This window comes from Xiphophorus couchianus, chromosome 19 (genome assembly GCF_001444195.1).
Source record: "Xiphophorus couchianus chromosome 19, X_couchianus-1.0, whole genome shotgun sequence".
Classification (NCBI taxonomy): domain Eukaryota; kingdom Metazoa; phylum Chordata; class Actinopteri; order Cyprinodontiformes; family Poeciliidae; genus Xiphophorus; species Xiphophorus couchianus.
The window spans coordinates 22,174,596-22,196,722 of NC_040246.1; the positions used below are offsets into that span (position 1 = coordinate 22,174,596).

The window sequence follows — 22,127 nt, forward strand, 5'->3', positions numbered from 1 at the left end:
AGGGTTATAATTTGGCTGATAAATTGTTGCAGACGTTATTGCGATACACAATAGTATTTTTGTTTTGAGACCATTTTCAAGAAAAATAATGCTAATGGCAAAATAATGCAATAAACTTTCATTTATTATGGACAACAACCAACTGGAAGATATTTTAAATGTAGAACATAAATAAACAAAAAAACAATCAGAATGAATTTTGAAGTCTCTGTAAGCAAAATTGTTCTTCAAAAAACGACAAAAACACCAGACTGAAGATTTTTATCATCCAATTTTGTAGAAAGAAAACGACGATAAATCATTCAAATGGAAATTATTGAGCTCATTTTAATTTGTCATGCGATTAATTGATTTATTGTGACAGGACTAATTAGACCTGAATTACTTCCAGGAAGTGATTCTTTGGAACAGAGATTTAACTCAGAGTTTCAGTTTCATAGTTTTGCTAACTGAGGCCGATTTTGCCGGAATAGATTTTAAACAGTTTACTGTTGAACGAAATGCAGCACATTCTGGATACCAAATAAGTATCATTTGCTTTACAGGTTGAGATCTTGAAGGGAGGAAACAGAGCTGCTATGTAAAGAGACTTCAAAATAAGAGCATGAATAATAAACATCTAAACTGCTAAGAGTTTTTAACTGCCAATAAGCATAACTTCAAAACAGATGTTGAACTTTATTAAGCTTTTTTCTGTTGACCTTAGTAAAAAAGCACTAGTCATTTCTCTCTCTAGCTCTAAGCTAGCAAGCTTGTTTCGTTGCACTTACCCAGAATGCTGTGCGTTGTAGTCCATTTCCTGCTTTGATCTGCTTGGCGTTCACATATGAATTCAAACCAGAGTTCATTTTAACTGAACTCGGACCGAGGTTTTATTTTTTTCTGGTTGGTTACGCGTTCACACCGCTCCGACCGAACCGGACTTTATTGAAAACAGGACTGGTGCGAACACATCCTAATGCAGGGGTGTCCAAACTTTTGGCCAAAATCCAAAAGGTGAAAGTATTCAGGGGCAAACATCAAGAAAAAAATCTTTGTGTTATAATTAATATTTTCAGCTTTAGAAGTTAAAAATTTGCTATTATAAAAAAATTACAAAAAGTGTTGGAAGGCCATGTTTGTGCCCTTCTTGAATTGCAGTCAACGGCCATACAAAATTCATCAAAGGGTCACAAATGGCCCCTGCGCCACACTTTGTACACCCCTGCATAAAAACATTTAATTTTTAAATTTAACTTATAATAAATGGCCTCCTGGTGAGAAACAGTCTTAGAAATCTCGTCAGCAGGAGGAAACGACGCAGATGAAACGTAGCCTTCCACTTATTTGTTCCAAAGGGACAGAAAAGCAGGAAGGAAGTGATGAGGGAGGAGCTGCTTATTACAGAATAATGGCCTTCCTCACCGAGCGACCGGCCGATCTGGGTCTCATTTACGTTGAATGTGTCCTTTAGATAATTTAATCAACTTATTTATTACTCATTTTCATTCTGGTTAGAAATAAAGAAAGCTTGTTGATTAACTTCTTATAGATTATTGTTTCCTCATTGTCCCGCGCTCCATGCCCTGTCCAACATGGCGGCAGCTGAGTTTGTGCAGGAGGGAAATGAACTGATCTCTTTTGCTCTCTCTGCAGTTTGCTTCCACATTCACTGAGGAACGTAAACAAAGTCTTACACAATACTGTGATGTCATGTTATATAATTTCACACTGGAAACCGTCAACTCAGCTGAAAATGTTCAATATTCTTATAATTTTTAAAACAATATTATTTTTAAAACGGAGTAAATTAGGAAAGTTTCTGGTTTGCAGGATGTAGAAATGAAATCTTTATGCACAATTAACATTCTGTCAACCTTTTGTTCCACCACAGCTTAATTAATATGAAACAGTAATTAGTCTGTTTACAAACTTTTGTTTGTTAAAAGTTATCAGGAAAGATGAGGAGATGAAAATCAGGAATACTTTTAACTAAATCTGCAGTGAACTTGTGGTATTTTTAATCCTTTAGTTTCCTGTGAAACACTCTGAACAGTGTCTTCAGTCAGAGGCTTCTTCAAATTCACTGTAACACAGACTGCTGCAAGAGATTTGTCCTGATAATAACCATCACTATCTACAATAACTCTTTGAAGAATTTGAATTAATATGAGTTACAGCAGCATTATTTTTTGTACGTCTTGGTGCCCTCCAGGCCTCCATAACCCGACCCGCCGCATGTTTTAATGCATGTTTGTGGGTTTCTCTCTGGGCCATTAAGTCGTTAGGTCATAAATTATGCTGCAGCTTGTTAATATAAGAGCAGCCTTTCAGAGTGATGACCGACACATGGGGACAACCACTTAGGATTGCATTTGACTCCCAGCTCTTACCTTATTGATTATTTTTTATTACTTTTTACCCGACCTGCCCATTCATCCGACACAGAGACCCACAGGCTGCTCCCTGTTGAGGGAAACTACCTGTTTTCTAATGTATTCCAAACTTGTGGCATTGAACTTTCCTGTTTTATCGACAGTTTTCACTCAACGCCGTTGTTTTTTAAAATTTTTTAAGCAGTTATAAGGCACCGTGGCTGCGCAAGTTACTACTCTACAAGTTGTTGCTAGGCAACCAAAGAATGAATGAGTTGCTAGGTAACCATAAAGTGAGCGAGTTAGATGTTGCCACCGACTTTGCTAAGCTAGCTGTGAGAGGTTGAGCAGCTAAAGTCTTTATTATATTATTATATTATAGTCTTTATTGTTATAGTTAATTAAAACTAACAAAATAGTAAAAACTGAAATCAAGAGAACATTTCTGTAAACTGAAATAAATAAAATCGGTAATTAACTGGAACTATTTTGTGCGTTTATAAAACTAAAATATACTGAAATTATAGGTATAATTCTTATGTTTTTGTGTTTATGATTCTATTTATTAGCCTTTCGAACTAGTGATTTTTTTTCTTCACACAAGCAAGTTTACGTCAGCTGTTGGCCAGTTACGTCACTCCGTAATCGTCCTAGTAATCTTATGCTAGTCCCCAAAATGGTGACAGCAAAACTTGGGAGAAAAAACCAGAGTCAGTTGGTTGTTCAACAATAATTAAATGTTATCTTCTGTTGAATATTCGTTACCCAATCAATGTTTTTGAATTCTGCACCTAAAGATTAAGTATGAAAAAACAACAGCATTACTATAACTAATAAAAGCTAAATTAAAACTAAACAATATTTTATTAATAATAATTAATAAAAACTAGTAGATGCACTCTTAAAAATTAATTAAAACTAACTGAATTAGACAAACAAAAAATCATAAGGAAATAAAACTAACCTATAATGAAAAACTAATGAAAGGCCCAGATGAGACTTTTCCTCTGCCTACATCTCCCAGAATGCTGTGCAGTTCTGGATCAGAGTTCAGTGAATATTCTGTCAGATGTATTATTTATTGATATTGATCATGTGTTACCTTATAACATAAGTCAAACGGCATCTGACTTATGCTGTTTTTAATCTTAGCTAATTAAATTTGACTCCGTTTCCCAGAATCCATCTGGATTGAAACGTTTTCAGTGTTGGTCTGAACAGGAAGTTGGGCCCCAAGTCACAAAGTCTAGTTCAGCCCCGTTGCTGTGTAAATAAAATGACTTGCTTACTTTTTGTTTTGTTGCTAATCTCTGTTTTAAATAAATGATGTAATCTGATGTCATTTCCTTTCTAAACGACATTCTTCCCTCTTCGGTTCACTTCTGCACCCTGATTGGTCGTTAAGTTTTTATGAACTCATAATGGAGCAACCCTGCTGCTGGTTGCTTCGTGTTGATCAGCACGAAGTCTGGAAACGAACGAACGGATGAGGATCTGAATGAGTCAGAGCCGAGGTGTAGAGTTTTCTCCACAGTCCTCCCATAGACGACATGATGAAGAAATGTGAAGGAGGAAGAGTTCATTATTAAATGAGATATGTTGCAGAGTCAACCAGGAACTGACTCACTGCTTAGAGTGACAGGTGGAAAGTTAAGTTGCCTAACAGAGAAAAGTTGCTGCATCTCTACTCGGTTGTACTGCACACCCAAGTAATCCACCAAAACCTGGAGGTTTTGTTTAAAAACACAGAAATGGGTATTAGTCAGATTTGGTCATGCTATCAAATTGCTTTAGAGAATTGAAAACAACAGGAAAAAAGTAGAACTATGTTAGCATTGCCTATCAGTGCGAGTTCATAGTTGATTTAGTCCTAATAGTCGGCCTATTAAAGGCCTCTTATGCTGCAAAACCTAGATTTACCTTTATAAACTGATCAGATTTCAGTAACTTCACAATACTCCACTGCTGAAGAAAAATGTACTGTAATTCATTAAGTTTCCTGCAGAGCATCTGAATAATCCAGATGAGGCCAGAATGATATTTGTTTAGACGTCAGTACGCAGAGAGCCAGAAGTGCTTCTCTGTGTGCTTATTGCACAACACTCCACGAAGAACAACGCTTTGCAACTCATTAAAGGTTTTTAGTTTTATCCTGATAATCTTAAATCATCATAAGAAATATAAACTTAATTTATGAAGGTCTGAATAATCTCAAACTGAATTTAGGCTTGTACACTTAGCTTTTCTTTTTCTTCCATTTTTAATTGATAGAGATTAAAATATGAATCTTTTGTGGTGACTGAAGTAGAGGATCGGTTCTGGACGACATCCGGCCCGTTTCCTCGTTTTCCTCCCGCCTTACCGGGTCGCACATGGACGCAGCACGAGTCCACAGATCGGTGCTGTGAACTCTTGAACCTCATTCTCTTCTCGTTCTTTGTCCTCTGCTGCCAACCAACAAACTGACGCAGACTGATCGGTGGTTTTTCCTCTTTCTTCGTTGCCTCCTCCATCTCTGAAATTGTCCTCTGGCTGGTTGCTAGGCAGCAAGGGGAGAGGTTGATAGTGCTGACGCTGAGCGCAGGACCACTTCCTGTAAACAGCAGAGTGGGAGCTGTTTGCGCTCAGCTGCAGGCTGAGACGAGACGGCCCAAAATAACCCGTTCCGGCTCTCAGAAAGAGGGGCAGCCATGTTACTTAACGCAAAGTGAATTTTCATAGTGGGCTTAGATGACTGTTGTAGATGACCACAGGATTTTCCAAAGCCTTTGAGCTGTTTTCTTCTTTAATGCCACAAAGTGTGTTATTTGACATGAAGCGGAACATGGCTGACGTTGGGTGTTTATGCAGAAAAACTTGTGTCACTCTACATATAAAAGGCCGGTTTGTGTGCGCGCTCACTCACTCCACAGAGTGCATTTATTAGTCCATACGGCTTAATCTGACAAAGCACATCTTTAACTCACGGATTAAGTGGAGACAAACATAAATGAGCTGCCTCTATGCTCTCCTTTTCCCTTATGTCCTTAAAGCCATCCATGACCACTGGAACATGTTGGCCTGAATGTGTCGTAGTTTTCATATTAACCTAAAATATGAATTACGTATTTGGGATACATAAAAGCTCATAAGTTACTTCAAAAATGTTATATAAAAAATACCACAACGTCAAGGTCATGCAGGTCGATGTTTTCATGCCGCAAACATCCTTTCATCTGCAGTTAGACTTGTGATATCTGTTGAACCAAACTAACATGATCGGCTTGTAATCTATGGTTTGTTATACAAACTGGAGCTAATACGATTAGCTAGAGGTAACAAAACTAGCAGGAGCTAACACCATTTGCTGCAGATAACACCATCAGCTAAAGCACCAACATTAGCAGTGTTGTACGCCATTAGCTAGTGCAAAGCCACCAGCACGTGCTTACGCCACTATAACTAAAGCTAGCAAAACTACCAGGAACTGGGGCTACTAGGTACAGCTAACACTATTAGCTAGAGCTACTGCCTTTAGCTATATCTAATGGTATTAACTGGATTTAAAGCCAGCTAGAGCTTACATTGTCCGTTACATTAGCTTGAGCATATGCCATTAGCAGGATCTTACACCATTAGCAGGAGCTTACGCCATTAGCTAGAGCTAATGACATTAGCAGAGGCTAACACCATCAGCTATAGAAATAAAATAAATTGGAAAATAATAATTAAATGTATAAATTGACAATGAAGCATCTTTTGATTTTGCAACACGATTCTTGAGAAAAACGTTTTGGTCTTGATGCTAACTGTAAACATCTAGAGTTAGAAATTGGAGCTCTATTTCTAGGATAGCAGCAGCAGCAACATACACCAGCTTTTTTCTGCCTTCTCTGTGTTTTATCCTTCTGTTTTCTCTTATTTCTACATTTTTCCTTCCCTTTCAACACGCTTTGGTTCACATTTAAACGAATGATCAATACTCAATGCTCAAAAATTACTTTACTGGCTGGACATCAGCGACCCTGAATGTATTGCAGCATAAACAACTTGTCAACATCTGTGTTTGAATTAACGGCGGCTCTCCTCTGTCTCGTCTCAGCTTTGTGGAGGTGAAGATGACCACAGCACGGTACCGGCCCACCTGGGAGTTGGCCGTTGACCCCCTGGTTTCCTGTAAACTGTGCCTTGGAGAGTTTCCACTGGAGCAGATGACCACCATCACGCAGTGCCAATGTGTCTTCTGCACACTGGTGAGTTTTACAGATTCTGTCACATTTAAGCTAAGTGTGCTAATTGTCTACAAAGTTAGCTAAAGCATTAAATTTGTTAAGCTAAATTTAGCTTGGTTACATGCACTTTAGAATCTATCCAAAACATTGATTTAGGTGAAGCTACTAAAAGTGAAAAATGAATTGTGCTATTAGCTCATTCAAATCTAACTGGAAAAAATAACGTAAGGGAAACTGAGTGTGCTAATAGTTTACCAAAATGCTAAAATTCTAAACCAAAAATTAGCTCCGCTATTAGCACATTTGTGGTTTATCACATAACGTCCTAATAAAATACATTAATGATAAAATGTGAAAAAGATCTTGGTTTATGATCACTTCTGGCTTATCCAGACATATTTCTGTGTTTTTAATGAACCAATGTGACATTTTAGCACAGTGAAAACCACAAAAATAGTTTCACTAAACTATTGGTTTATAATCCGATGTTACAGAAAGAAAGTGACATCCGTCAGCTTTTACAGCCCAACCAAGAATAAGCTCTAAATTTAGCCACCATTTCCTCAAACTGGCTGGCGGCAGCGGTTACCAGAGTTCGCTCACCGCAGATTATTACAGAGGGCAGAGACACTGTAAACACGTCTGAGCTGAGCTTTGCTATCTGATATTTGATACCTACTATTTACTTTGCAAATTTTTCTAATCTAAAAGAAATTAAATACAGGCTGAAGTTAAATTAGTCCAAAGTTTTCCTGGCTGTGGACGCTCTAGTTTCACAGTCAGAGGATTTTGGAGGATTTCCACTGGAAACATGAGGTGAAAAGGTTTTGTGAGGTGTGAATACTTCTTACGCAACCCTGACATGTGGTTCTGTATTTTATTTTCAGTGCCTGAAGCAGTATGTGGAGCTCCTGATTAAAGAAGGCCTTGAAACTGCAATTAGCTGTCCTGACTCTGCCTGCCCTAAAAGAGGACATTTGCAGGAAAATGAGGTAAAAATCTAAACTGTCATCACCAATAATGTTTTTATTTTAGTCAGGGCCGGCCCAAGGCAAAGCAAACTAAGCAGCCGCTTAGTGTCTCAAAAAAGGACTTATCCTTCAGGGAGGGAGAAAATACAGAATAGAAAAGAAGAATAGAAAAAAGCCAAGATAAAGGTTTGTTTTAATGTGTCTTGGCAATGTAATGTAAAAGATTAGTAAAGCTGCTAGAAAATTAGCTTGATAGCAACCTGGAAGGGTCCAGTTCAACAGTTAAACATTTATGCTAGGGTCTTTGTGTTTGTGTGAAACTGAGTTTAAACTTTAAATGAGTTGATTCTCTGTACATTTCTGAGGTATTTTTGGCTTCAAATCGCTGTTTGATAACTTTTGATAACAATAATTAAAACTTCTCAATGTTTGACATTGTCTAGCAAAATGTTTTTCCGTCAGGCTACAAGCTGCTACATCGATGAGCTGCTGTGTGCTGTAGTTGGGAACATGTTGTTTGCTGCTGGGCATAATCATTTTGTAGCTATCTCATGCGTATATTTAAAATTTAGTGTGCTGTGTTGACAACCTGATGGCTAGTCATCATCAGCTAGCTGCTTTTTGCACTCCAGCAGGCGGCTGGGTGCATGTCGTCACATTGCAACGTGTTTATAAGTGCAACCTGTTACATCTTTCTAAAGCTGCTGCTCAGCTCTGTCCGTTCTGTGTGGGTCGGATCCGCTCGGTTCTTTACTGCACCTCAGAGACTCATCGTGGTTCTGCCCACCGCAGCATTATGTTTCTGATCAATTAGCGTCTGATCAACTTGCTGCTGATGAAACCCCAGCTACTCCTGCCAGTCTTTCTCTTCTCTCAGCAGGTCCTTCGCTGTAAAATTGATTCTTCTTTACAAAGCCTGAATGTTCGATGCATCGACCACTAAATGAGGCTAACCCTGTTTGCTCCACTGGGACGCTCCTCTCTCTATTTCCTCCCACAAAATAAGAATCAGATCCAGGGATGGACTTAGAATTTGATTTGGTGGTACTGCTGTGATAAAAAAAGAAATAAAATTTAGGTAATAAGTAAAAAATTAAATGTATTGTTCTTGAAAAACATTCTCATCTGAAATATACAGCATCGTATTAGGATATTATAGATAGAAAAGAAAAAAGGAGGGGAAAATTTTGGTCAAAAATCTCAGAAATTTTGAGGTTTATCTAAAAAAATTTCTAGAAAAAGCATTGAAATTTTTGAGCTCCAAAAGGTAAGTATTTGCATTAAAAAATCTGAAATTTCCAACAATTCTGAGTTTGAAAAGTTGAAAATTTGCTACTTTCAGAAATTTTCAAGAGAAAACTTGGAAATTGATGAGGAAATTTGAGTTTTCCCATTTATGAAGCTCAGAAAATTTTCAAAAGTCTAAAATTTTCAACTTTTTAAACTAAGAAATTTGTGAGAACAATCTTCTTCAGGACGCCGCTGATAAAACAGTGAATAATATCACTAAGCTGCACACTGTCACATCACTTAATCATATTTTGTGATTTGCTGTTTTTTATTGAAGCTCTCAATTGAACAAAAAGGGAAGAAAATGGCAAAAATTTAATTTCCAGTCATACCATCAGGTTTTTTTTATTATCTAGCGTCAGTAACTAAAATTTCTCTTGATTTCAGAAGCAAGAAAATAACAAAACTGGAGCTTAATAAGATGATATTATTCCTGAAATGATGGATGTATTTCTGTGTGAATATTCAGAGCAGCTGAATAATTTCCTCCTCTTCTCTCGTCTGTCTGCAGATCGAGTGCATGGTGGCGACGGAAATGATGCAGAGGTACAAGAAGCTTCAGTTCGAGCGCGGTGAGTCGCTGCAGGTTTTATTTATTCCTGGACTGTCACACCTGGATTCAGACAGGTGCTTGAAAACCTTGAAAATGCTTGAATTTCAATCACATGTTTGGAAAGTGCTTCATAATCAAACTGCACAGTTTTGTATTAAAGTGTAATCTGATGTTTGAGTAAAGGCTTGAATTTCAAAATTATTATTTAGAGCTGAACCCAGATATTTTCATACACTGTATAAAAGGATGGATAATTTTTTCTCATTGTCTGAAGTTAAATCAGACTAAAATTTCCTTATTTTTGGCCAATAAAAATTAGGTTAGCTTGTATTTAATATGTTAAATGTAACTCAAAATAAATTGACACTTTTAAAAACATACAATTTTGTTATATGTTAGTTTAGAATAGATTACAACATATTATTAATAACTATGCCTGTCAAAATAAGCATTAAATCAATTATTTGTGTAATAAATTAAAATAAATTTTCAGTTGTTGCTTTGGTCTCACTAACTCTTTTTTGAAGGACAGTTTGTTTTACGGAGACTCCAGTACCCATTTTATTTGTTGACTTGGTTGTTTTGTTTGTTTATTTTTTAATATTTAAAATGTTTTCTTTTTGTTTAAAACTAAAATTTATTTATCTGTGAGAGAACTTGCATTATTTTTTCATTATTATCATTTATCGCAATAACTTAGATTGAGATTCGGGACAATATCAAATGTCTTTTTTATTGTTTGTATCTCCAAGCTGCGATGATGGAAAAGTTTGAAAACTTACCTTTGAAAAGCTGGACTTTTGTGTGTGTGTGTGTGTGTGTGTGTGTGTGTGTGTGTGTGTGTGTGTGTGGGTGTGTGTGTGTGTGTGTGTCTCAGAAAGCCTCAGAGAGATGAACATTTTTGTTTAATTTGGTTTGGATCAAAACAGTCAGAACATTTTTCCGTCTCAGACCGAGCCGGACGTGCTTCTGGGGTTCTCGGGGTTCTTGGCACAGAAAACAGGGAGAGAAGCAACAAAATGGAAGAACAACAATCTGTGTACTTTGACCCATAGGAAAAGAAAAATTGTCTTTGGAGACGGATGCAAATATTTGAAATAGTTTGTAGAAGGAGTGGAAGAAAGTTTATTTATCGACCAACAGAATAACTGTTTCTGTGTTATAATAACATATTTGGATATTTAATATTAATTTAAACTATAATGAAAAATAAACTGTAATGAAGTGACGGAAACATTCTTTAAATGCAGTTTAAAAAGCATTTTCAGCTGAATATTTATTCAGCTTTAAAATATCTAAAATCACAAATGACTGCATCACATTTCGTTCACATTATAAATAATTATTCGGCAGTTTGAAGGTTTTCCGTACGATGGAGGATTAGGGTAAAGCTGAGAAAATAATATCTATAAGAAAAAAAAATCCTACAATTAAGTAATATTACGTAAAAAAGTGTTACGATACAACAATGAAGTCGTAACATTGCGAGAATGAATTCATATTACGTAAAGTCAAAACAATACAAAATAACTTGTAGCACTACGAGAAAAGTCGTAATAATGAAAAGTAATAATGCATGGATAATCTCATAATAATGCAAGAATAGTCACAATAATATGAAAAAAGTCTTATTACTGTTTTAATAATTACGTTTTTTCTCGTATTACTTTGAGAAAAGTTGTAATAATACGAGAAAAGTCACAATATACAAGAGTAAAGTTGTTTTGAGAATGAAACCTGATGACGGCCCAATGAAATCCTGTAAAGATGGACTGAAAATAAAGAAACTGAAAGTTGAAGCTTTTTCCTCAGCTGGTTGGTGAGCAGGGCGCACTAACCTTCTGACTTTCTCCTTCATTAGGAAACATTTTAGTTTTTCTTTTTTGCAGTGAATAAAACAATATTAATTTCTGCTTCGGTTCATTTAATCCAAAGAGACGTAATTTAGTTTTTAAACAGTGATGTATTTTACTGCTGTGGCTCCAGAGGTTCTGTTGGACCCGTGCAGGACGTGGTGCCCGTCCTCCAGCTGCCAGGCCGTCTGCCAGTTGAAGGAAACCGACTCCCCGGCTCTGCCTCAGCTGGTCCAGTGCGCCGTCTGCGCCCTGGAATTCTGCTCCGCCTGCAAGGCCGCCTGGCACCCGGGGCAGGCCTGCCAGGAGAGCAACCCGCCCATCGCCTCCTTCCTACCCGGGGAAAACAGGTACCAGCTTCCAGGAGCCGCAAAACATCAGGAAAACAACAATTAACAGTCTAAAGCTCCCTGCTAATAAATATCTGTTCAAATTTACAGTAACATTCAATTTGTAGATGTGGAACTTTTACAAAAAAAAGTTCATGAAACGTTTTTGTAATATTATGACTTTAAAATAATTATTTTTATTTTATAATTATATTCTGCAAATAATAATTCACATTATTTTAAAGCACATTTTAAAATAATGTGCTTTTATTTTAAAAGCGAGTTAGACGTAATGTAACTGGGCTCCTGCTGGTTCCCAGCTCTTTCTACAAGAACGAAGAGGACGACGCCCCCATCAAGCGCTGCCCCAAGTGTAAAGTCTACATCGAGAGAGACGAGGGCTGCGCCCAGATGATGTGCAAGAACTGCAAACACGCCTTCTGCTGGTACTGCCTGGAGTCCTTGGATGTGAGTTGCCTCATTTTGCCTTAAAGGAGAACTATTAGGAAAAATTCACATTTTTCATGTTTTTGTTCTTCCATTTGGATCTCAAAAAATACAAAGCGCTTAAAAAGAAAAGATTAAAAAATACCCAGCTGTTTTTGACACCAAGTTTATGCTTTTTGGTGTCTTCAAAAATCTACTAATTATTGACCGACTCTCTGCCAAGGGTGTAATTCTGCTGGGATGCTAGCAGAACTCCACCCGTTACCTAGCAACCCCAGCAGAATTCCACCCGTTACCTAGCAATCCTAGCAGAACTCCACCCGTTACCTAGCAACCCCAGCAGAACTCCACCTGTTACCTAGCAACCCCAGCAGAACTCCACCCATTACCTAGCAACCCCAGCAGAACTCCACCCGTTACCTAGCAACCCCAGCAGAACTCCACCCGTTACCTAGCAACCCCAGGAGAATTCTGCCCGTTTATTTAGACAAAACTAACTTATAAGTAACTTTTCATCTACATATATGAGCTTGTTTTTAAGTTTTGAAAAATCCCTAATATTGATGAAAAATTCTAGTTCTACTAGTAGATTATTTCACTTATAACATCCTATAATGTATGTAAATCAAATAACATGGAAATGGAACTAGAACTTTTTCATTAATATTAAGGATTTTCTTTTTACTTAAAACAACCTCGTATATGTAGATGAAAACTTACTTATAAGTTAGTTTTGTCTTATTTCAAGTGAAGTAAGATATTTGCATTTGAAAGTAGACAAAAGTAATTTGTTAGGTTTTGTGTTTTTTAATTATGGGTCACCTTTAAAAAAAATACAATTGGAGACAACAAATGAACTGGTCAGGGAAGATTTACATTTTCATTTCAGTTCATTGGAAGAGATAAATTTGAGTTTGGATTCTTCAGCTGGTTGCATGAGGAGACATCTAGACGTCTTTAAGGCTGCCAATGATCGCTATTCAACTCTGTGTGTGTGTGTGTGTGTGTGTGTGTGTGTGTGTGTGTGTGTGTGTGTGTGTGTGTGTGTGTGTGTATGTGTGTGTGTGTGTGTGTACCAGGACGACTTCCTGCTGATCCACTATGACAAAGGGCCGTGTCGGAACAAACTGGGCCACTCCAGGGCGTCGGTGATCTGGCACAGAACACAGGTGAGAACGTTTTCCTGCTCCTACACTTGATGTTTCTTTCTGATGTGTTTCTCTGATGTTGTGGAGTTTTATCTGATTTAGATGTTTTAGTAACTTGTGGTGAATGAACAGACAAAACAATAAACCTCATTTAAATTGCAAAACTGTACTTAAGAACTGTAAAATTGTAAGCTGTAAAAATGTTAGTTGTAAAATTAACAACCCTGAACAAAAAGATCCAAACAACCTGATTCCAAATTAAATCTGGTGCCTCCAGATCAGGTTTTTACAGTTTTAGGATAAGATAGGTGGCTTCACTCCAGCGCCCCTGGTGGCTGGATGACTGAACTGCTATATACTTGGTGAAATTGGCTAAATATCTGCAGTTAATTTGTTTATTTATTTTCATGTGGCGCTTCTGCTGAGGATTGGAACTAGTACTTTTTATTACTAGTAAAGAATTATTGACTTAAAACAAACTCATATCTTGCTGAAAAGTTAGTTTTGTTTTATTTCGTGCTTCCTAAGATATTTGCACTAGAACTAGACCAAAATACTTGGTAAGATTTTGTATTTTTGCAGTGTTCAATTCACCAGACTGAATCTAAATTAGATCAAGATGGGCTTTGACTAGACCCAGGACTTTTTCTCCAGTATCACTGGTTTTGTTTTGAGTCGTCGTCATGGCGAAGCATCCCGCAGACAGTTTCCTTTGACTCCTCAATCTGGCTTTAATTATCAAACATCTGTGGATCCTGCTAACTTCTTCCAATTTAAAAGTTTTATTGACTTTCAGAGAGTAGCGTAAAGTAAACTCAGGAGAAAGAATGTGCTTCGATCTTCCACAGATGGTTTTATTTCTGAAGTTTCACCCAGGAGTTCGGCGTTGTCTATTCAGAGTGCGGTGCGTCACTGTGTCCGACGTACTTGCTATTTTCCGGCATTAGCATACACATTGGCATCTGTTCTGAGCGGGCCAGGCTGAGTCATGTGATTGCACTTCATCTGGCTGGATCCTGCTGAAGCTTTCTCCCTCCGTCAGCTGCTTCTCATCTCCCCCAGAAACGAGAAATGTTCCAGGATGAACGTGTTTGCAGGACAGCAGAGTCTGAATGATCTAAACCAGAGAACAGCGTCTAGACTGGCTAACAGGTCCAATCTGTGCTTCACTGGAAGAAAGAGTTTGTTCACCAGAAACACAAATAAAACGCTGAAAAATGATTAACAATCCTAAATATGTCCTCCTCTCTCCAAACGAGCAGGAAAAACATGTTTCAGGTCTTTTCTTGTTATTCCCTAAGTTGTTCCTTTTGTTGTGCTTTGGTTCCCCCTTGTGGTGAATTAAATAAGTTACACTAAAGCACTAAAAAAAATTGACTGCTTGAGAAATTTAAAGAAGCTCAAAATTTCCATTTGCATGAATTATTGTTTTTCTCTTTTCTGTTTTCTACCTGAGAAACGTCTTCAGTCTGGTGTTTTGGTCTTTTTTAAGAACAGTTTTGACTTCATAATTCATTTTTACATGTTGTTTCTGTTTTGTTTTTTTTTTCATTTATTTATTTTGGATATTTAAATTGTCTTCCAGTTCCAGACTTAAATGCTCATTAGAATTTAAAGTTTATTGATCTTTGAGAATATGTTTGTGGATTATTACTTCAGTGAAAATGGTCTCAAAACAACAATATTATCATTTATCACATTAACATTTGCTGTAAAATTGCCATATATAGTCTGAAAAAATCTAGAAATTTAAATTTCTTTCTAAATTTATCCTTTATTCTTCTAGCTAATCAGCATTCTGCAATTGTTAAAATCCTAAAAATCTAATGTTTTCCTCAGTTCAACAGAATAAAACTGACTTAGAGTAACAGCTGTTACATGATCTTGTAATTTTTTATGAAGATCTACAGTATAAAATTTATTATTTCTTCAAAACTGCCATTTTATTTCCATTTTTGGTTTTGAAATAGACAAAATATATTTAGAAAACATAAAGTTTCCATTCAAATAAAGAAAAAAAAAAGATTTAAAAACATTACTGGATGTTTTTTTTTTTTGTCTTATTCTGTGGTGGACATGCAACAAAAAATGGAAAAATGCTAAACTCTGCCTGAGTTTATTACATTTATATTTATAAACTTTTGTCAATTTATCATTTTAGCCAAAGATTATTAAGAGACATTGTGAATATTAATTTCCCTCCTTTTTCCATTTTATTTGTTACTCCTTTCTTTCCTTCTTAATTTTCTTTTTCTTTCTTTCTTTTGTGTCCATATTTATTTTCTGTTACGCTACTGCTGTAGGGAAACGAGATTTGGTTTTAACTTCCCTCTGCTGCCCCCTGCTGCCCAATGCTAGCAACTGAACATCTCAAAAGAATATCTTCGAAAAGTTCATTTATTTCCATGATAAAATTCAAAAAGTGAAGCTGATAAACTCTACAGACTCCTTCCACACAGTAATATAATCCAGGTGGTTATTGACGGTAATGAAAACCTAGAACTCAGTTTCTCAGTGAATTTAAATATTTCATCAGACCAAAAAAAGTTATTTAAGCATAAAAATGTTAGCAGACTTACAGTATGTCATTAAATCCACTCAGCACTTGGTTGGGGCTCCTTTTGCATTAATTCCTGCATCAGTTTGTAGTTCTGCTGAAATGTTTGTCTGTTCACTCCAACAATCTTTGCATTGAATTTTCACACAGTGACACTAAGATACCAGCAACAAGCTTTTAGATTTGTTTTTCTTATTCTTAGGTTGCATCTGTTTTTTTGTTGTTTTTTGTTTTTTTTTACATAATTTTCTGTCCCAGAAAAAAAAGCATATTTATCTTTGCGAAATTTTATGTCTGTATTTTTTTTTTTTTAAAGTTACATCTTTAAAAATGGCAACAAATTTCCTAAAGCAGGTATTTACCTATTATTATAATTTGTCTTTTTTGTAACATTTGCAGCTCTAAACAAGTTTTATTTGGTTTCTCTGAGAATAAAAGTTGTAAAGGTTGCAAACTACGGATCTAAGATAATTTTCTGAAAAACAGAATTAACAGATTAACAAATCTAAATCCTGTTAGGAATTTTTAGGGCCAGGATAAGAAAGAAAACATTAATTTACGATGATGAAGTCAGAATATTACGAGAATTAATTAAATAAGACGCAACAATATGAGAAAAGTCATTATATTAGGAGAATGAAGTAGTAATTTTTTGCCTATCCAAAAATGTTAAAAATTGTTGAGCGTTTGGTGAAGTTATACTTCAGAAAAACTTCACTTTTTAACACATCAGGATCAGATTATTATCAGCAGCAGAACTTTGAAACGATTGAACACGTTTATTTAGAAGAAAGAATCATAAACTAGATGAGCAAATCATAACAGATCTGAATAATGAAGCTTTGCTCTCATTAAAACAGTTTTATCTGGTAATATTGCATCTTTATTTTACTTACAGACTTTATTTTTCTATCTAAAAAAATCACTTTTTGAATCTAATTCTTGACAAAAAGACACTTCCTAAAAATATTTTAAATGCTACTCCTGTTTTGAAATGTCGTTTGTTTTCCGGTCAGGTTGTGGGGATCTTTGCCGGGTTCGGCCTGCTGCTGCTGGTCGCCTCGCCCTTCCTCCTGCTGGCCACGCCCATCGTCCTCTGCTGCAAGTGCAAATGCAGCAAAGGCGACGACGACCCGCTGCCGACCTAAACGCCCCGCAGCGACACGTCGCATCTTCTTCCCGTCAAGTTTCACCACTTTTCCATTCTGTTTTCCTCCCACCAGCTTTGAGAGAGCTTCATTTTTCCGAGCTGGGCCTGAAGCAGCCGCCGCTCTGCATGAGGAGGACAGAAAAGACGACGTTCCTCCGCTGAGACGTTGGGAAAACTATGGACGGTTTGGGAATGCAAAGAACGTCTGCTCTTCTTTTCTTTTTCTTTTTTTTGGTGTTGTAATTATTTTGGGTGGATGCGAACATTTCCTGGTCTGCTGAACGGACGCCTTCGCCGCCCGTAGAAGGATTTCTACCTTTTTGCTCTTTAAACACTAAAGCTCTCCCTCACTGCAGCGGTGTCCAAACGGTTCGGCCGGGGGCCAGAAACGGCACGTTGGAAATACTTCTTAGTATTTTTGTATTTCATTATTATTGCAAAAAATATCTTATGTGTTTTTTTCTGATAGGCAGTAAAGTCAACATGATAGCAGTCAGTTTTTTAAATTACTGTATATTAAAAATATAAAATGGTTTTGCAGGTTTGAAAGATAAAAAAAAAACATTATTCTAAATTTTTCAAGTTGATATTTTTCTACATTTTTTTGTCGTTTTCAAGGTAGCAAATTTTCCCAGAAGTTATTACAATAAACAACAATTATGATGTTAATGATGAATTGTTTACCTATCTAAGGAAGCCATTTTTATTTTAAAATAAAAGAAACTTCAGTTAAAATTATCACCTGTAATCAAGGATTCAATTTATTAAAATTCTAAAATACTTTATGAAAAATTATTAGATTTTGCTGGACGATAAATTGTCCCAGAAGTTATTGTGATAAATGATAATATCGTTGCTTTGAGACCATTTTCAAGTAACAAAAACAAGCTAGCACTTTCTCTAATATGAATAAACTTTAAATTCTAATTAATGTTGATCACTGGAATATTTTAAAAATCCAAAATAAATAAGCTAAATAATACAAACAACAAATAAAATTAAAAATTGTCCTTCAGAAAAAGGGCCAGTTGAGACTAATTACCTTATTCATCCAGTTTTTAGTGGAAAAAAAATATATATAAAAATTATAAATAATACAAATGGAAATTATTGAATGTGTTTTCATTTTTTATGCAATAAATTGAGTTATTGCAAGAGGCCCAGTCTTTTTCGCAATAAGAAGATTTTATGGCTAATAAATAAATTAAAAGCAAAAATCTTTTAATACATTTACATTTTAAGATTTCACCCTAAAATTGTTTTTAAATCCGTATCCACCGCCTGAACCAGCAAACCAAATTCAGGTTATTTCTGAATTGTGATAAAGGGCCCCTGAAAATCATTTCAAGGGCTGTGAATGGCCCCCGGGCCGCACTTTGGACACCCCTGCCTTACTGCCTCACTCGATGTAGCTCCACAGATTCAGCCGGTAGCAGAGGAGAGCTGCGCCACGCATGTCAGCTCTCTGTACAGCACGTCCTCTCGATGATGTCAATGTTTTATAATCTTGCGCTTTTAATAGAACCGTGCTGAGAGTCGTGTGTCTTGTATATTACAGTCTTTTTTCCAGCTGTTAGGCAGGCGTATTAAAGAGGATTGCCACTCAAATCTAATAAAAATATTGGGTTTTTTTTTCTTGTGGTTAAAATAAAATTTGCCCCCAGCTGTCTTGCAGGGGCGTAGATTTTAGATTTTTTATTTCTTGGGGGGGCAGGCAGGAGCACAAACTGTAAAATTGCAATTTCATGAACATTGGGGCAAACCTTGAATATTCAAACCATTTATTTACCCAAACAAAACACATAGATCTGCTTAGCATAGATTTGTTTGTTACAGTGGCTAACCACATGATTAGCCTGTTTCAGCTTAGCATAGCTTAACTGTATAAAACTTTGTTTTTAGCGCCGTTAAGCTAACTCTGTTCAACTGATCAACTTAAAGTCAAAATTACTGACTACAAATTGCAAATTACTGTTTCATTTCCCTTTTTGCTCCTTTATGGAGAGATGTTTTGTGTAGTTGTCTGAAGCTGATTTTTCACATTATTATTATTAATAAACATCATATAAATCAAACTGCTAAAGGGACTAGAAATGAAAATTAGACACTTTTCTATAATCTCTTGTTAATTAACAGGAATGATCAATTTTTGCTAAATAAAATTTTTAAAAATATATTAATTGCAGCAGGTGCATTTGTCATCTGCTGACAATTATTTTAGTAATTGATTATTGTATGGATTATTTTGACCAATAGATAAAACGTTGGCACATTTGGCAAATTTTTCATTTAACCACATAAGCCTCTTTTACACAATATTTGAAGTAATTAAGTTACTTTTTTTTTTTAAATAAAACAATAATGTTATTGCCTAAAATGCAATAACATAAATTTCTTTCATTTGTAGTTAAGCTAAAGCTAAAGAAATGTTGATTATCTTCTGGATTAATAAATGGATAGCAAAAGTTGCTTTAATTTTTAAAGCATTTTAATTTTTACAGGTGAAGGTAAAACTGCAACTTGAGGATTTGCAAAAGAGTTTTTTCATCTTAAATGCTAAATGTTTATAAACTTTGTATAGTTTTGGTTCAATCACTGTTCTGTGTTGTTCTTTCAGCAAATGGCGTTTTTAATGCTCCAGCTAACAATTAAACGTTTACCAAATTAGTTGATGTTTACTTCAATAATAATGAATTATGATTAATTTGGTTAATATGATTCACCCCTTCTACTGACATGGAGTCTATGTAGAATAGGAGGGTAGCCGGTCCCCCCCCAGCCACCCTGTGGCTACGCCCCTGCTCACTTATCACCTGAAACTGAGTGGCGCTCCCCTTTAAGTTTAGCAGCAACTTATCGCCTCAGAGGACTTTGTATCCACATTATTGTGGAAAGATTTTAGGCCTATGTTGAAAGTTTAGCCAAATAAAAAGTGAAAGCCTTAAAAGGCCTAAATCAGGCAGCCCTCCCGGCGCATTAAAGGTAAAAATCCTCTGATGCTAATCAGCCCAGGGAGCATGTGTTGCTAAGGCATTGTTGACAAGCCCTTTACTGTAAGTTGATTCTATGATGTCATCAGTGTGTTGTCATTGTATGATGTCATCAGTGTGTTGTCATTGTGTAAAAAAAGGAAAAAGGTTCCTAAATAAAACGTTTTCTGACCCCATAAAAGCATCTTTGAGCAGGAGAAACTGCCAACATGCATTCAGCCATCTTTGTTTATGAAATCCTGCACTTACAAGAGTTAGCGATATTACCATAAAGAGTTGAAGAAATCTGATGTGTAAATATTAAAGAATGCTGCATTATTTCATCATTATGGTCACAGTTAACTATGTACCACTACAGATTTCTTGAATAACACCAAGGCGAAGCATTTTAAGAGGTGGACAAAGTTCTGCGCTAAGATTTAGCAGAAGCTAACTGGAATTGCTAACTTTAATTCATTATGTCCTTGAAAGACTACATCTTAAATTTGACATAATTTTCATGTTTTATAACGCCCTCAGGCATTGTATTCATGTGTTTATATCTTGTTCACTACTGTCTGTTTTATTATGTTCCTATTCTTGTCTTAAATAAAGTTATTGAGGCGAAATAGAGAACGTGAGGAGAAGCACGCAACGGAACTGCTACGTAAGCAGTCTCCAGCCACTTCAAAATAAGAGCATGAACACAGAGGTGTCAAAAGTACTCACATTCTCTACTTAAGTAGAGGTACAGATATTTGTATGAAGAAATATTCTAGTAAAAGTACAGATTGAACTGTTTTACTCAAAAGTTTAAAAAAGTACAAATCTTGAAATGTATTCAAGTACAAAAAGTAAAATAACATTTTAAATGATTTTCATCTTCAAGAATACAAAATGGCTTTTGATAAATGTAAAAGACTTAAAACGTTCTAGTCATACAAAATATATTATTTTTTTCTTTTGCTGATAACATGCTCTGTGTTGGTAAATACTTGACATACAAATACTTGAAAAATCTGCATCCATATTGGAGGACACAAATTGGCTGTAAATGTCCCGGCATGCAGAGCTGCTGGACTGAATAATGGACCTGAGTGCTGGTTTCGCTGAAGGCTGAGGGTCTCTGTTCCTCACAGCGCTGGATCCTGACCAGGAAGTAAAGTTCAGTTAGCTCAGAAACATCACAACGACAAGAACGTCACGTTTTGCATTGAATTAAATCCAAGCTAAACTTTTAATTAAGTTTTTTTTTTTTACTTATATTTGCATAAATGAATCAAAAATAAAGAAAAATGTGTTTCAGAAAGCTTTATTGTACATTTCTAAATAAGCATGAATAAAATTTTCTTACTTAAGGATGGATCAAAAGAGATGGAGAGTCAAGAGTTTTAATAAACTGGCACATTTAAATAATTATTTGGTATTTATTGTCATTTTGCACTCTTCATTCTCCATACGTCAGGACTGGAGCAACAGTTCAGCATTAAGCTTTGAAAATGTACATTTTCCAGAAACAAGCCAGTTTATCCCTAATGTAGTAGGGACTATATCTATCTAACTATCTATCTATCTATTTGCACTATTTCTCCAATTTATTCTAAAAGCTGTATTAGAGATGAACTGGTTTGTTCTTAGAAAAATTTTCATTTTCAAAACTTAAATATGTTCTTCAGTCCTACATTATAAAATATAAATAAACACACAAAATTTAACTGTTTCTCTAAATTATTCTAAAACTATATTAGGGATAAACTATGGATAAAGCATATAGTGCTATTAAGATGAGTTTTAGTAGAGGTTGAGACTTGGACTGTTTTTTGTAGTTGCGCAGGTTTTACGGGTTCTGTCAAATCTGGCAACCTTGCCGAATGGCGCCATGTTTTTTTGTTTTTTTTTTATGAGTGTGAGGCGCATGCGCCATGCGGGATAGAAATGTGGCGCAGTTTCGACGTAAGCATTTGAAATAGGACGCAGCTCGCACTGAGATATGAAACCAGCTTTATAATATTCATCCATTCTGGAACCTCGGTTTAAAAACGGCTTTTTCTGACCCGATAGGACGAAAAGCCGAGTCCGGCTGGACGCCCAGCCTGAATGACTCAAAACTTTTTTTCCGGGCTACCAATTCGGCTCCTTAACTCACCTGCTGAGGTGAAGCTAAACTGGGCGACCAGGCCGCTGGAGCGCCATGTTGAAATCGCTGCATTTGTTATTCGGTAAGTTAGTTTTTTGGAAACCTTATTCGAAGTTGTTTGTTTTGTCCCTGATGAAATTATTGAAGCCATTTTTTGT

At 36.0% G+C, this 22,127-nt stretch overlaps 1 protein-coding gene and 1 long non-coding RNA gene across 2 annotated transcripts in view; one reads left to right on the forward strand and one right to left on the reverse strand.

Annotated features, from left to right (window-relative positions):
• Window positions 1-19,206, forward strand: part of rnf144aa (ring finger protein 144aa) — a 28,855-nt gene extending 9,649 nt beyond the window's left edge. Inside the window, exons 2-8 of the mRNA XM_028000252.1 lie at window positions 6,436-6,586; window positions 7,453-7,557; window positions 9,338-9,398; window positions 11,366-11,582; window positions 11,882-12,029; window positions 13,088-13,177; window positions 16,730-19,206. Coding sequence (XP_027856053.1) covers window positions 6,452-6,586; window positions 7,453-7,557; window positions 9,338-9,398; window positions 11,366-11,582; window positions 11,882-12,029; window positions 13,088-13,177; window positions 16,730-16,861 — 888 coding nt within the window. The 5' untranslated portion in view covers window positions 6,436-6,451 and the 3' untranslated portion in view covers window positions 16,862-19,206. The remainder of the gene's footprint in view (window positions 1-6,435; window positions 6,587-7,452; window positions 7,558-9,337; window positions 9,399-11,365; window positions 11,583-11,881; window positions 12,030-13,087; window positions 13,178-16,729) is intronic.
• Window positions 19,207-19,439: 233 nt separating this feature from the next.
• LOC114134042 (uncharacterized) lies at window positions 19,440-22,115 on the reverse strand. The gene is made up of 2 exons (XR_003593335.1): window positions 21,979-22,115; window positions 19,440-20,980 (listed from the first exon to the last, which is right to left on the reverse strand). It is a non-coding gene; the product is annotated as an uncharacterized LOC114134042 (long non-coding RNA).
• Between the last annotated feature and the right edge of the window lie 12 nt (window positions 22,116-22,127).